We start from the raw sequence: 15,361 nt of genomic DNA, 5'->3' as shown, positions 1-15,361 counted from the left end.
CTCCATAAAACACTCAAGTCTACGATTTTTCATGATCGATCCCAAAATTGAAGGTCACGTAACGTCACGTCAACTGACTGAAGAAATGAGGGTGACGTGGCCTTTCTAACGCCTGAGAAATATCACCTTACACTCGTCTGTTTTGCACCGGCCGGGCCCCTACGGCCCTGCACCCCGTGAGCCCGTCCGAGACCAGGCTGCAGGAAGCACTGCTTTCCGCCGCGCGTCACAGGGCGCAGAAGGCCGGCCCGGCTCCTCGGAAGGCGGCCTGGCCGCACCTTTGACCCCAATGCACCCTGCGGTCGCCCCGTGACCATGAGCACGGCACACCTCGTTCCGTTCTCCTCCGCGTATTAAAAGCTAGGGCTTCCCTGACATGGAGCCACAGGTGATCTTTCTCAAGCATCACGGAGCCCCATGTGCGTTATCGTCCCCCCTGCGGCTGAGCGAGCCCCGGCAGCTTCACCACGTTGCACCCGTTGCATCTTTATGGGGCGAAACATCTTGCCAGAGGGCGTAGGCGGAGAACGGAAGGGACGCTCAACGCCAACCTGATACACGGGGAGAGACTTGCGGGAGGTTCTAGAACCCGGGCCTGCAAGCTCGTGCTGTCTCGCGGGGGCGGGGAGGGCGAGTGCGTATGTTTTGCATTTGTTCCTTTATCTTTTCCTCTAAGTTATAATAGTCCCTCTTCTAGCTCTGGTTCAACGCGTGACCCCGCCCCCCTCCCCCTCCTCCCCCCCCCCCCCGCGCCCTCCCCCACCTCGCACCTCGGACAAACAGGAAGGCGCTGTGCTCACTGACGCCCCCTCTGGACACAATCCTCAAGGTGTAGAGGCCCTCGTCGTCCTTGTTCAGGTGGCTGAAGGACAGGGACGCCTGGCCCTCCCCGAAGAACATCTTGGCCCACCTGGACTCCTTCACCAGCACATCTGAAAGAGCGGTCGCCGCACGGTCACCCCGCACCTGCGGGCCCGACGCCGACGAGGGAAGCTTCAGCTCCGAGACAGGGGCAGGCGCGCCGTGGGCCACTCCGTGGGGAAGGCGTCCGCAGGCCAGCACACGCTCAGCGACCGCAGCCACAGGCACAGCGTGTCTCTGCTCGTGGGGTCGGCGGCCGGCCGGGCCCACCTGCCTGCCCGGGGCCACCCCCCTGGGCCCCCGCCTCTGCCCTGTGCCGACAGCCCGCCGGGTGCCGTCGCCACCAACAGCGGAGGACCCCCAAGGCTCCCAGCAGCCCCACGGGCGCCCGGAAGACGAGCCAGCCCGGAAGGCGGGGAGCCAGGGGCAGCCGACGGACGAGGGGCGACCACCGCGCCCTCCGGGGCTACGTCCAGGGTCGGAGAGGGCGGACAGATGCCCCGCGTCCCTCCCACAGGAGCGCAGACCGGACGTCAGCCCGAGGCCTGGGGCGGGTGCGCTGTCTGGGTGCCCAGCACGCTGGGGCCACGCGGGAGGGAGCAGGTGCCTGAGGGCGATGTCACCCGAGAACATGCCCAGCGGGGAAGGAATAGAGCAGCGCCCGGCCGAGCGCGGTGCGGAGCCCTGCAGCTCGCAGCATCACGGCCTCTGTCGCCGAGACACGGCTTGGCACCGGGGCACACGTGGATGCGCCTTCCCGGGTTAGCATGAACGCTCGGCGCCGACACGCCCTCTACAGCCAAGGGGTGGCCCCGATTGCTCGGTGAACGACATCATAACTTGGAGCTTTTTGCCATAAAAACCACGTCCATGTAAGGAAAGTGTCGTGTTTGATTGTCGTGCCCGGCACTGCACCTCCAGGCTCGGGCCACGCGGGTCCCAGACCGTGACTTTCCCCACGCGGCACCTCAGAGGCAAAGCAGAAGGTGCAGAGGCGTCGGGAAAGCAGACCCCTGGAGGTGCTTTACCAGGTTCTCGCCTTCCCGAGGATCAGCCCAGGCCCACGGCGCAGCCAAGGACGCCAGACGTAAATCGGGGCACGCCGGGCAGCCAAGTCCCGTCCCAGCGCGTCCCAGCCCAGGAAGGACAGACAGACGACAGGCCACGGGCTCAGAGTGCAGACGACGGCTCCCGAGGCCTCGGGGAACGGGGTCCGCGGCGCCTGTACCTCGACCCCCAGCCTGGGGCGTGGGGAGCAGGGGGTGCAGGGCAAGGCGGGGGGTCGGGGCGAGTTGGGGGTCAGGGCAATGCGGGGGTCAGGGTGAGGCAGGGGATCAGGGCAAGGCGGGGGGGGCAGGGCGAGACGGGGAGTCATGGCAAGGCGGGGGGGTTGGGGCAAGATGGGGCGGGTCAAGGCGAAGTGGGGGGTCAGGGTGAGATGGGGGGTCAGGGCGAGGTGGGGGGTCAGGGTGAGATGGGGGGTCAGGGCGAGGCGGGGGGTCAGGGCGAGATGGGGGGTCAGGGTGAGATGGGGGGTCAGGGCGAGGTGGGGGGTCAGGGTGAGATGGGGGTCAGGGTGAGATGGGGGGTCAGGGTGAGGCAGGGGGGTTCAGGGGGAGGTGGGGCGCCAGCCAGGGCGGGGTGAGACGCGGGTCCCCGCACAGCCTGCGGCCCTGGCCCTGCCCGGGCACCTGCCGCCCTCTGCAGCGGGTCACACACCCAAGGCAACGTGCAGCCGGGGCGCACGGGGGTCACAGGCCATCGGCCGCAGGCGGGTCCCCTGAGGGAGCGCCCAGCCCAAAGCCGGTCCCTGAGCAGGGTCACCCGTCTGCGGCCCCGTCGGCCTCAAGCGCAAACCACAGCCAAGCGCCCCGGGATTTAACACAAGCGGCCCTGGTTCTCCCGATTCGACCCGGGTCCTGGCCTCGCCCCCGCGTCCTGGCCTCTCGTTTGCACCTCGGGTGCCCGGCGGGGGCGGCATTCCTGGGCCAGCGTCCCCTCGGGCGCACCAGCCTCCTGCTGCCTCAGGGCTCCATGATTTTAAAAAAAGTAAAAAGAAAAAAACAATCCCCTTGCGTTTTAACATCTACAGAGAGGCCAGAGAGGGTGGTCTCCGCTGTCCCCACGGGGATTCCCCAGCCCGGCGGCCTGACGGTGATGGGGCCTGGGCACCTGCACCCCTAACCCCTGACCCCTCACCTCCGAGAAGCCCGCTCGGTGCAGGGAGGGGCCGGACCGTGGTTCAGAACACGCGCCCCACACACCCAGGGCCACCGAGGCGCCACGGCCCCCCGGGCCACGGAGAGTGTCTGCAGCTCCAGGACGCGTGGTCGCCGCCACGTTGGGGGCAAACCCTGCACCCTGTCCTGGGACGCTTCCCGCGCCTCGACGACACCTGCTCCGTGACTCTGTTTCCCCCCGACACCCTCAGCACCCGGCGGGCAGGCTGACGGTTCTTCGTCCTATTTTGCAGCGTGTCAGGTCCCGAGTAAACGCAAGCGGGACCCGGTTTCCTCGCGGGGCCCCCGCCCAGAGAAGGTGAAGGTGCGCACGCCCCGGGGGGGAGGACAGCCGCGCTGGAGAGCCCCGGGGCAGCGACCCCCCGCGGGAGAGCCCCCCGAGCCCCGGGCAGTGACCCCCGCCCCCCCGCCCCACTCACCGTCTCTGTACCACTCGGCGCGCGGCTGCACCCGCTTCAGCTCCGGCGTCACCAGCAGCGTGCACTTGAGAGTGACCGTCTCGCCCTCTCTCCGGAAGGTGACCCCGAACTTCTCCAAGAACTGCACGTCGAAGTGCATGTATGGAAGCACCGACGAGGGGGGCACTGCACGGGGAGGGGACACGGTCACAGCGGGAGGGGCCGGCGCCAGAGCAGCTCCCCGCGCCCCCCGCCCCACGGAGCCGCGTCCCCGGACGTGTCCCCACGGTCACGTCCAAGCCCTGGGCCCAGTGAGGATGCATCGGGGGGTGGGGGTGGCAGCGGCTCCAAGAGGCTCGGCCCCAGGAAGACGGCTGCCCGCTGGGCCGACACGTGACCTCGGCCGCCCCCACTGCGAGACGCTGAGGCCTGCCCGGGGGCACAGGTGTGCGGGGGCACAGGGCGGGGCGGGCTCCTGCGTCAGGGCCGCACACACCGGTGTGTGATTCCGGTGCAGGCCCGGCACCCGATCAGCCACAGGCCCCCAGCACCGAAAATAAGTCTCAAAAATATGATGTTTAGCAGGGAAGGAGAAGCTCCCGGAAGAAAATGCAGGAAAGTCTTAACAGAAAAAAAAAATCTACGATTGGGAAACACGTGCGTCGCGGGGAGCTCTTTGTCGGGAGCAGGAACCTCCGGGGCTGGTGTCCCCTCCGCCAGCACTGCCCTCACCTCCCGACACCCCGGCTCCCAACAGCAGGCAGGGGTCACCCGACTCGGCCCTCGCGCCCGTCCGAGCTCCTGCAGGAGCCGCAAGCGTGGGACCCGGGACAACCCCGAACAACAGGTGCAGACGGGCTGACGGCTGACAGGGTGCCGGTGCCAGGGGCACCACCAGTTCCCCCGCAGGCCCGGGGTCGGCGCTTCCGTCACCGACCCGGACCTGCGACACCCGGACCCCGAATCACGGCCACCATAGCTCCGCCCTGAGCCGCGTGCCCAGACCATCCAACAGCCCCGGCGCCGGGCCGTGCGGCAAGTCCTGGTCCCGAGAGGCTACAGCACAGCGACGTGTCACCCGGCTTCCCCGCCCGGCCCGGGGTGGGGGGGGGCACTGGCCTCGCCTCCTGACGGGGCGGCTGCACGGGGTCACTTGTGCTTCGGGGCGCACAGCGGGGAGAGGGGTGATGGGCCCCAGGTCCCCCTGGCCCCGGAACCGTCGCTGCGCTCGCCCGGCCAGGAAGGACTCGCAGGGACTTTGGAAACGGGACTTAAGGAAAGGCTGGACCCCCAGGAAGTAACGTCCCCTGCAGGTTCTTGGCGCGAGGGGGGAACGGTGACTTACGTCCAATGGGGAGTCCCACCGAGCGGAACGGCTCCTCGTCTCCGTGGAACCCTGCGGGACAGGCGGGTGAGCGGCGCAGGCGGCGGGCGTGGGGGCCGTGGGGGGCGCCCCCCACCCCCTGAGGACCACTCACGTCTCACCACCACGGCGGCGTTGGTCGACACCTGCCCGTACCCGTTGGTGGCCACGGCCGAGTAGGTCGCCGTGTCGTCGAAGTTTGCCCTGGGGGAGAGAAAGGGAGGCGGCGTCCTCAGGCCCGGCCGTCTGGAGGGGCCCGGGCCCCCCGGATCCGAGCACGGTCCTCCAAAGCCCTCTTGTGGCCTCGATGCTCTGCCGGGGGTGACGTAGGACGGACGCGGGGTCCACCCTGGGAAGGGGGTTATATAGACGCGGGTCTGCTGCGGCCCGGCCTGGCCTCCCTCTGCCCTGCGGACGCTCGCGGCTCTCCTGAAAGCTGCCTCCGTCTGGGCGGCCTGGGCTCCCGCGGGCCACCCCAACTGGGCCGCCTTCCCGGCTGTAGGGGCCAAGGGGGCGCCTGTCACCTCCACGTCCAGGGAATCCTCCCCCCACAACGGGGACTCCGCGTGTGCACGGGACGCTACGGCCCAACCCCAAAGCTCACGGTCACCCGGGGGTGCCCTGAGGTGTCCGAGCTGCGCCCACCGCAGGCAGCACCCACGGGGAGGGTGCGTGTCCCCCCGGAGAGACCCGGCGCCCGCGGCCAGCTGACCCCGCGACCCCGGGTGGAGCCCCTGCGCAGCCTGGCCCCAAACCACCCTGCAGACGTGGGAGCTCGCTTCCTGGCCGCGACCGATGGCCCCCCGACCCCGCGGTGGGGACCCCGGATGAGGAGCAGGAGCTTCCACTAAATGCCGGGCGCTCTCTGGCAGGTGGGTTGGGGCCTCCAGCACCCCAGGAGAGGAGCGCCGCCCAGCACCTGGGGGGGGATGTGACCCCTGGGGCGCGTGGTGCACAAGGCGCACGAAGCTGGTGTCTGTCGTCCCCTGGCCACCCGGAAAGCGGCATCGGGACCACATCCATCCGGGACGAAGTAACACGGAAAATCCCACTCTCGGGAAACAGGAGGTTTACCCGAGGCTTGGGGTTGAACCAAAGCTCACGGTGCCCCGAGGACCCAGGGCCTGGACGCGGCATCTGGGGGATCCTGCACTTGCACCAACACTTCCCTCGCCCGCGTGCACCCAGCGGTGTCTGCAGAGCCGGGCCGAAGGGGCGGGGCGGGGACCGGGGAGCCAGGGGCGCGGGAGTCCGGGCGGAGGCGGCCCCCACCCGGAGCATCTCCCCTGAGACCTTGAGCGGCTGCTCCGATGGAGAATGATCCGGGCAGAGCCGTCTCCCTCGTGAGCGCCACAGGCCTCTTAGCACCTAGGACTGAGCGGGCGGACGGGGCTCACCGGGGAGCTGGACCCTGCCCCGTGCTCGGGGTGCCTGCGCCCCGCTCCGTGCCATCACCCACGAGAGGAGGGCAGCGTCCTCAGGGCGTCAGGCACATGGGCCCCGCTCAGACCCACTGACTTCTGCAGTTGCCCAGGTGCCCGGGTGCCTGCGGTGGGGCTGACGGGGGTGGAGGCCTGACGAGGGGTGAGCCTGACGGGATGGGGGGGCCTGACCGGGTGGGGGCCTGATCAGGGGGAGGGGACCTGACCCTTGGGGGGGGTCTGACCCAGTGGGGAGCCCTGACCCGGTGGGGGGCATGACCGGGGCTCCGGGACAGTCACCCCGTCTCACGGCTTGTGCATGTTCTCTGCTCCCCGACGCGCGCCGGGCACACTCGGATCATGAGCGAGCGCACCCGCCTGGCCCTGTGCCCCCCGAGCAGGTGACGGGACTGGGACGCCGGTGCAGACACGAAGCACACGGGGGCCGGCGGGCATGCGGGGTGTGAGGAGACCGCACCCCACTCAGAACTGCGTCTCGGGGGAGCCTGGGGACCCAGGGGCCTCCCACGGCCCGGCAGGACCCGGTCCCTCTCCGCCCCCCAGGCCATGCCCAGAGACATGGCCCCGGGTGACTGGGAGGCCTCGTGTTCCCTAGGACGGGTTCCCGGGGGGCAGGGGCCTCGGTCCGTGCAGAGCCCACGGGCACCTCTGCGTCTCGGGGTCCCCACGCGCCACCTGAACAGCCACATGGGACAAACACACGCCGTGGGGTCCCCGTGAAAGAGGCTGGGACACATGTCGGGGGCTCGGAGCCTGGCCTGGTGCGGCCCAGCGTCCCCCTGGACGGGGCGTTGAGCGGGCCCGACAGCTGCGGCCGGGGCAGGGGCGCAGGCAGCAGGCCAGGGGCCGCTCGGCAGGAGCACGTCCAGCCTGGGGAGACGCAGGACTCGCACCGCGGACCCGGGACGATGCTGGGAGCCTATAGGGCGGGTGGCTCGGGGTCACAAGCACTTGAAGAATCCAGGCGGCGGCCGGGGAGTATTCCCGGCGCTCACGTCACCCCCGGCGGCAGCAGGAAGGGCCCCCCCGCCCCCGCGCGGCCCCGGGTGCGGCCAGCACATTCCACGCCGCCCGGCCGCCCGGATCGAATGACGGCCACTCAGCACTGCGGTATGAACAGCTGAGCCCAGGGAGCCCCCCCACCGGCAGCCGCGGCCGGGTCGGGGACACACGAGCGCCAGGCCGGGCCGAGCCGCACCCCACGGCATTGCGGCCGGGTGCAGCCCACGCCCTTGGGGTTCAGGGCCGGCGACCACCCCACGACTAAGGGAAAGGCTTCATACTTGACGCCGGGGAGCGGAGTCCCTGGACGCCCTGGACCCCCCGCTGAGACCCCAGGCTGACCCGCGGGACCCAACGGCCCCGCACTAGGGGGACACACGGCTCTGGCCGCAGGCGCAGCCTCCACGCCGAGGGCGACGCTCTCCCACACGGGGCTTCCAGGCCCTCAGATCCCGCAGGCGTGGGAAACGGAGGAGACAACCTCCTTCTCAGAGGCCTCGGCCAGGGCCAGGGCGGCCCAACCCCACGGCGAGGACCCCCGGCCCGGCACACGCGTGGGCCCAGACCCGCAGCCTCCACCAGGCCGCGTCCAGGGCGCCCCTGCCCGGCAGCCTGGCCTGCCCCCTGCCTCTCCCTGCACAGCCTGCAGGCCCTGAGCCCTCCCGCCCCAGTGGCCACCGACAGCCCGGCCCCCCCATCTCCCGCAGCCTCGCCCCGATGGTGTCCTGTCACTAGGCCCTGACCCGGGCTCACCCCCCCAGGCCACCCTGAGGCCCTGACCCGGGGCTCATCCCCCGAGCCCACCCTGAGGTCCTGACCCGGAGCTAATCCCCCCAGCCCACCCTGAGGCCCTGACCCGGGGCTCATTCCCCCCAGCCCACCCTGAGGCCCTGACCCGGGGCTCACCCCCCCCCAGTCCACACTAGGCCCTGACCCGGGGCTCACCCCCCCCAGCCCACCCTGAGGCCCAGGGCTCATCCCCCCACAGCCCCCACGCCTGCGACCACGGCCTCCTGATTTACCGCGGGGCTCACTGTATTCCTGTGCTTCCGGCTCAGCTCCTTATGTCGGGTGGTAAGACCTCAAAGACCTGGGTTTGGGGCCTGTTCTCAAGCATCCGGACCTGCTCCTGACCCACAGTAGGTTCTCAGTAAACAGCACCAGGAGGCCCAGACGCCAGGCCCTCCAGCTTTTTGAAAGAGCCTCCAATTTACCCAGAAAAAGCAGGGTAATAACTTGTCACAAAGTTTCAGCCACATCATAAGGTGGTAACACCTGCCGTGAGCAACGTGCAGGGGAGGTGACGGCTCTGGTGATGGGGAACCTGCCAGGCCAGGTGAGGAGGGGAGGCCCTGAGCCCGGCGCAGGGGGCTGGCCGCACCCGAGCAGCTGCCGTCCTGGAGGGAGGCACAGGGGCAGCACGGGGGGCTCAGGCCCGGCACCAGCCCCAAGTCCCAAGCTGAGGAACCTGCAGGAGGCAGTGGTGGAACCAGTGAGTGTGAGGAGGAAAAGCACAGAGAGGTCGGAGGGACTTCCCGTGGGTGGGGTGGGGGCTGGCCGCCTCCCCTGGGCCTACGGGGTCAGGCTCTGAACCTCACCCCAGCCCCACCTTGGAACAGGAACCCTCCTATGTCGGCTCAGGGTCCCTCCCCAGGACCCAGCAGGGACCCTCCTAGGTCAGCTCAGGGCCACTCCTCAGGTCCAAGCAGGGACCCTCCTAGGTCAGCTCAGGGCTCCTCCCTTCCCCAGGGCCCAGCAGGGACCCTCCTAGGTCAGCTCAGCCCCCCCCCCCCAAAGGCCCAGCAGGGACCCTCCTAGGGCAGCTCAGGGTCCCTCCCCAGGTCCCAGCGGGGACCCTCCTAGGTCAGCTCAGGGCCACTCCCCAGGTCCCAGTAGGGACCCTCCTAGGTCAGCTCAGGGCTCCTCCCTTCCCCAGGGCCCCCCCCCCAAGGCCCAGCAGGGACCCTCCTAGGTCATCTCAGGGTCCTCCCCTCCCCAGGGCCCAGCAGGGACCCTCCTAGGTCAGCTCAGGGCCCCCCCCCCAAGGCCCAGCAGGGACCCTCCTAGGTCAGCTCAGGGCCCCCCCCGCCAAGGCCCAGCAGGGACCCTCCTAGGTCAGCTCAGGGCCCCCTCCCAAGGCCCAGCAGGGACCCTCCTAGGTCAGCTCAGGGTCTTCCCCTCCCCAGGGCCCAGCAGGGACCCTCCTAGGTCAGCTCAGGGCTCCTCCCTTCCCCAGGGCCCAGCAGGGACCCTCCTAGGTCAGCTCAGGGCACACCCCCAAGGCCCAGCAGGGACCCTCCTAGGTCAGCTCAGGGCCCCCCCCAAGGCCCAGCAGGGACCCTCCTAGGTCAGCTCAGGACCCCCCTCCCAAGGCCCAGCAGGGGACCCTCCTAGGTCATCTCAGGGTCCTCCCTTCCCCAGGGCCCAGCAGGGACCCTCCTAGGTCAGCTCAGGGTCCTTCCCCCGCAAGGCCCAGCAGGGACCCTCCTAGGTCAGCTCTGGGCCCCTCCCCAGGGCCCAGCGGGGACCCTCCTAGGTCAGCTCAGGACCCCCCCCCCCCAGGCCCAGCAGGCGCCTCAGCACCCAGGAACCGGGTCGCCAGTCTCACCCCCACCCCACCACGTCTGTGCGGCAAGTCTGGCCTCCTCCTCGCCTCCCCGCCCGGCCCCGCTCTCTCCTGGGGTGCACACCCCACTTCCCTCCCAGCACCCGGGCCTGGGCCTCCCAGGGGTCCCAGGATAAAGCTCGTCGGCCTGACCTTTTCCTTCACAGAACCGACTGGAAGGTCTTCCTAGAAAGGGAAAGACTCCCGTGGGTGGAAGCGCATCGGGAGAAGCCGCGGGCTCTGCGGGTCGAGCTGCGACTTGTCCGCGGCCAGGGGCGCGTCTCCACCGAGAATTATTTTACTGCGGATTATTTCGCCTCTAAGTGAACCGAGCCCCTGGGGATGTGGCCGCTCTGCTCGTCAGCGGTGCAGCACTCGGTGAAGTTGTGCGTCGACATCTTACCGGTTGCTTGCCTGCGCCAGCTTCCCTCCCCCCTCCTGGAGCCCGTGCCACTTGCACGCGCACACACGCGTTTATGGAACAGGCCAAAATCTGCGTGGCCTGGTTGCCTCCTCACGGTGCTTCCCGTGACGCCGGCAGGGGTGACGTTTTTATCATCTCCCTGTTGATAGTGATTCTCAGATGAAAATATCGCGATTCGGGAGGAGTTAGTGACCTATGCAGAGTCACGAGGGACGCGGCCGATCGGGCTCCGAGGCCAGGCCTCCGCGGCTGCAGGAGCCCAACGGTCCCTCCTCGGGTCCCTGTGGGGCCCGCTGACCCGAGGGCTACAGCCGGGCCGCGGGAGGGTGGGTGCGCTGGGGAAGGGGCGCCCTGCAGGGTGCCACGGTCTCCTTGAGAAATAAAATCTGTGTCTACACAGAAACAGGGAAAGACATGCAGAATCTTCCTTTGGTTAAAAATGACAAATCTGGGCAGCCCAGGGCTCAGCGGTTTAGCGCCGCCTTTGGCCCAGGGCGTGACCCCAGGGTCCTGGGATCGAGTCCCGCGTCGGGCTCCCTGCATGGAGCCTGCTTCTCCCTCTGCCTGGAGGCTGGAAGAGCCCCTGGGTTTGCCTCCGGGGGCCCCACACGGAGCACGACAAAGGGAGCTCCTCCCACAGACTAACCCAGGAACACCAGCGGAGTCCCGGGAACCCGTGGATCTGGGGCGCCCTGAGCTCCGGGCCCGGCCCGCCAGGCCCGCCCAGCCCGTACCTGTTGATCTCCAGCGTGTGCACGCCGTACTTGCTCTCGATCCTGTACTTCCCCGGCTCTCCTGCTTGGCAGATCAAACTCCCGTCCTTGTACCTGCACGAGGGAAACCCTCCTCTCAGGCCGTGGGCAGAGTGGAGTCTGCGCCTTGTCCCAGGCCTCCTTGCGGCTCCCCGGTAAGGCTCGCTCTGTGCCTGCAAGCGCCCCTTCCAGGACCTGGGCCCGCGGGCTCATCTGCCCGATGTGCGGGAGAGAGCAGCGCTCGCAGACCTCGGCCTCACTGGGCCGCTCCCAACCTATGACAGGGAGGGCAGGACGCCGCCCTGGGCTCCGTGAGGAATTGGGGATAAATCGTGACCCAAGAAAAAAATGTTGCCGGTGTTAGCAGGTCCCAGGCCAGCCTCTCTGGAGAGGCCAGAGGATCAAAGCGTGCTGGATCCCGACTCCGACTGCAGGAAGCTGGCCTCCCCGCCCCACCAGGACAGCAGGACCTCGTCTCCCTGGGGTCTGGGATCCGCAGGCCCCTGCCTCCCCAGCCTGCTGGGCAAACAGCCACACGGCCCGGCGCTAATCTTCTGATCCGGACTGAGGGCCCCAACTGGGTTTTGAGCAAAACGTGTTGGGTTTCGGCAGCAAGCTACAGACTTTGGTAATGCTAATATCACTCCTAGCAAGTGGGGAAACAAACATGTATGCAACACACGGACAAACACAAAGGGTCTGCGGGGCCTGGGCTCCTGGTTCTTGACGTCACCAGGTTGGCTCAGCCGCAGCACCGCACGCGGTCCCACAGCGTGCTGCTCAGGCCTCCCCCCGCGGGTCTCCCAAGACTTGAAAGAGCCCCTCATGTAAACCCAGGGCATCTGGAGGAACTTGTTCTTACATGAAAATCCTCTAAAAACTCAGCTGAGTTAATTTCGCTAAAGCAGAAGCACCAGCAGGTGCTGGGAGTGCACACATGGGAGCGCAAACCTGCCCCCCATGGAGATGCACACGAGGTGGACGAGGAATGGGGTGCGTGCCGTGCGTTTCCTTCACGTGGGTCTTCTGCACCCGCACGTTGCACCAACTGTTACCAGGTCCTTGGGAGAAAGTGCCGTGTGGCCCTCCTCGGACCCCGGGGACAGAGAAGCGCGCACTCACCACTGCACCACGGGGGTGGGAAAGCCTTGCACGGTGAAGCACAGCTTCACAGACATCCTCTCCCAGACGGTGTGGGACCTCAGGCGCACCAGGATCTCAGGGGCCCTGCGCATCCGCTCCAGGTACGAGTGCCTGTCCCCGGCCAGCTTGTCCTCCACCTGTCCCGGGAAGCAAGCAGAGGTCAGTGCACCGTGGGAAGCGGCCGCGTGACGGGTGAGCGAGGCTCTGTGCCGGCAGGCCACACGCACGCCGTGAGACCACCACGACAGCGCCACGCGTCTCCGGGAGCCGTGGAGATCCCCGTACCATCTCCTGAATGGCGTATTTGTCCAGCTTGTCCTGGGCCTGTGAGCGCGCCAGGTGCACGTTTTCCTCCATCTCGGCCAGCTCCCGGAGGAAACGCTCCCGCTTGGCTTCTCCGTAAGAAGCCACCAGGGACTGGTACCTGCAGGGGTGGAGAGGCCACGCTGTTCCCAGGGCCGCAGAGGGGCGTGGGGGCACAGACGGCCCGGGCGCCGCACACGCAGTCCCCAGGCGCTCCTCAAGTGGGACCCACGCTGGGCCCCCGGGGGAGCTGCCCTCCGCGCTCCAGGAGAGTAAAAAGGATTAGATACAAAATCGGGCTTCTTCGACCTGTAAGTGTGGACAACGAGGTGCCGTCCACCCGGCCGGAGTGCCCTCTAGTGCCCCAACACCGCCGGGCCCGCCGCCGCGCCCGCCCGGGCCCCTCCTGCCCACTGTCCCCTCACACACGGACCCGGGGGCACAAGGCCGCGGACGGCCTCACAGAGGCCTGGCTCTCGCTGGGACGGAGGAAAGGCCCCAAAGCGGTGTTTTGGGTCCGTGCCGCCTCCAGGAGGCCGTGCTGGGATCTTGGGACTCGCCAACGCCTCCTTGGTCTTTATTTTACACGAAGACGTAGCAGTAATTCAAACGGACCCACCCACGGAGCCACCGATTCATCTTTCAAGAAGGACCGATTCGTCCCCTACGTTAAACCAGCATCTGCCACGGGAGGTGAGGAACCGGACGAGCCCGACACGCAGGCGGGCGCCCTACCTGCCGCTCAGCTGCCGGCCTCGGGGCCCAGCCTGGCGGGAATGAGGGAGGCTTCATGCGAGGACTGTCCCGCGCCAAGACCACGGGAGTCACGGCACCCTGTCCCCGACCTCCCCAGTTAGCACCACTTCCCTCCACTCCCTCCTGTGCAAATGGAGGCACAGGAAGTTTCTGGGACATGTTCAAGGTCACAAGAAGGAAAAGCTGATAAAATTATACAAAAAGGTCCAGTCTTCCCACTCCTCCTGCCCAAACCCTAAATAAACATAGAACCATTTTTTTTTTTTTAAATACCCCAGCACCAGAAAACCCAGATTTGGGTAAGGTGCCCATTGTGAAGTGATTCTCTCACAAAAGAAATCCTTACTTTGCCATAAAATTTGCACTCAAAATTCCCAGAAGGCGTTCGAAAGGTCGTTCAAGGTTGACCAAAGCAAGGCTGGTCCTTTCGGCTGCACATTCCCGTCACTCAGATCCCTTCAGTCACAGCTCAGGGTTCAAAATGAAGCCCGTCCACCAAACCCTCAGCTTCCTCCCTCAGGCTTTAAGTGTGTCAGACGATAGAGAAAACTTTCTAGAAACAGTGTGGGGAGTAGGGGAACCGAGCACAGGTAGGACAGCAGAGGCTTTCACGGGGCTGAGCTGTTCTGTCCCGTAAGCCCGCACCTGCTTCTCCGTGATCGGGAAGCAACGGGAAGACTCACGTCCTCAGTAGTCCCTGTCCTCCCCGTGGCCGGTCCCCTGTGCGGAGCGCGCTGCCCGCCAGCCTCAGCCCGTGCGGGGCCTTCGCTGCTGTCCCCCTCCCGGACCTCCCAGCTGGGTGCTCGCAGCGAGACGGGAGGCCGGTGGGAACCCCACGTTAACTTGACGCTGTCGGGGGCCCTCCTGTTCCACGGGGACAGCACGGGGCGGACACGGCGTGCCGGGATCTGCTGCCGGAAGGAGCCGGAAGGAGCAGAGGGCAGCCAGCAGCCAGCCTGCAGCACTCCCCGACCCCGGGACCCCTGCAGGGCACCTTCACCGTCACGAGAGGCCCTCGCAGCTCCGGGCTTCCTGCGTGGCCCCGGCCCTTCCGTGGCCTCGGATCCTTCCCGCCCCCGGCCCCGGTGCCCTGATGCCCTGGGCTCTGCGCTGGGCGCGCGGGAGGAGGACAGCCTCACCTCCTCTTCTTCTCGTGCTCCTCCTCCTCCTCCTGCGCGGTGCTCACCCGCTTTGCGCAGATACTGCAGGTGGTTGCTGCAAACGACCCCCGGTCCGACGCTCTCTGGGAAGACGACTTCTGAGAGAGAGACTTCTGGGAAGACGACCGGCTGGAGGTACGCCTGGGCCATCACGGAGACAGTCACGCGTGTTAGAGACGTGTGCGGACTTATCCCAACACACGCACCACCTTTCTCCTGCGCCTTGAAACATGCAGGCACACGACCACGAGTGAGCACGGCACGCGTGGGTGCAGACACACAGTGTTCGCACCTCCCGGAGCACACGAGCTCGTGTGTACGCCCCTGCGCAGGCGCTGCCCCCATCTGCACACACGCATCCTCGGAGGGGCCCCTTCACACGGGAGCACCTCTCCTCCCCTTGCCACTCCCCATCTGTGCCCTCGGGTGCCTCCTGGCCTAATGCCACGATTATATATATCTCCAGGGATTTGAGGCTCCTAGAGGCTGCTGGGAGGGCTGTGCGGGGTTGGCTGTTTGCAACGGGGAGGCAACACAAGGGCCATAGGCAGGTCTAAATATAGGGTGCTGGTGACACGCACAAGCTCCCCTGGCCGCAGCTCGGCACGCCCAGCAGCATCTTCTGTCCATCAGCACAGACCACGGGCGTGTGGGGCACGTCCCCCAGGGCGCTGTGCTTCAGAAGCTGGCCGAAGACCTGTGGCTTCACACCAGCCCCGAGGCCTGAATGTGTTTACCTTATCGCTATATTTATTATGATCGCAGCAAAACTACTGACATTTGCTCCAGTGATCTTTCCTTTGCCCCCACGAGCTCCTCTCTCACTGCCCCTTCTCAGTGCCCTTCTATTTTGGTGGCGTTTCAGGTCCTAGTTCTGAAAGATGTATGGGGGTGGGGGATCCCTGGGTGGCT

General features: G+C 67.2%; 1 protein-coding gene across 1 annotated transcript in view; it reads right to left on the bottom strand.

Annotated features, from left to right (window-relative positions):
* Positions 1 to 14,866, bottom strand: part of LOC144284207 (myomesin-2-like) — a 47,050-nt gene extending 32,184 nt beyond the window's left edge. The window contains exons 1-9 of the mRNA XM_077848527.1: positions 14,742 to 14,866; positions 14,429 to 14,590; positions 12,516 to 12,654; positions 12,210 to 12,367; positions 11,070 to 11,162; positions 4,978 to 5,066; positions 4,845 to 4,895; positions 3,521 to 3,685; positions 771 to 932 (exon numbers count right to left, since the gene is read on the bottom strand). Coding sequence (XP_077704653.1) covers positions 771 to 932; positions 3,521 to 3,685; positions 4,845 to 4,895; positions 4,978 to 5,066; positions 11,070 to 11,162; positions 12,210 to 12,367; positions 12,516 to 12,654; positions 14,429 to 14,590; positions 14,742 to 14,794 — 1,072 coding nt within the window. The 5' untranslated portion in view covers positions 14,795 to 14,866. The remainder of the gene's footprint in view (positions 1 to 770; positions 933 to 3,520; positions 3,686 to 4,844; positions 4,896 to 4,977; positions 5,067 to 11,069; positions 11,163 to 12,209; positions 12,368 to 12,515; positions 12,655 to 14,428; positions 14,591 to 14,741) is intronic.
* Positions 14,867 to 15,361: the final 495 nt, after the last annotated feature.

This window comes from Canis aureus, chromosome 15 (genome assembly GCF_053574225.1).
Source record: "Canis aureus isolate CA01 chromosome 15, VMU_Caureus_v.1.0, whole genome shotgun sequence".
Taxonomy (NCBI): Eukaryota; Metazoa; Chordata; class Mammalia; order Carnivora; family Canidae; genus Canis; species Canis aureus.
This window is presented reverse-complemented; position numbering and strand designations above follow the sequence as displayed.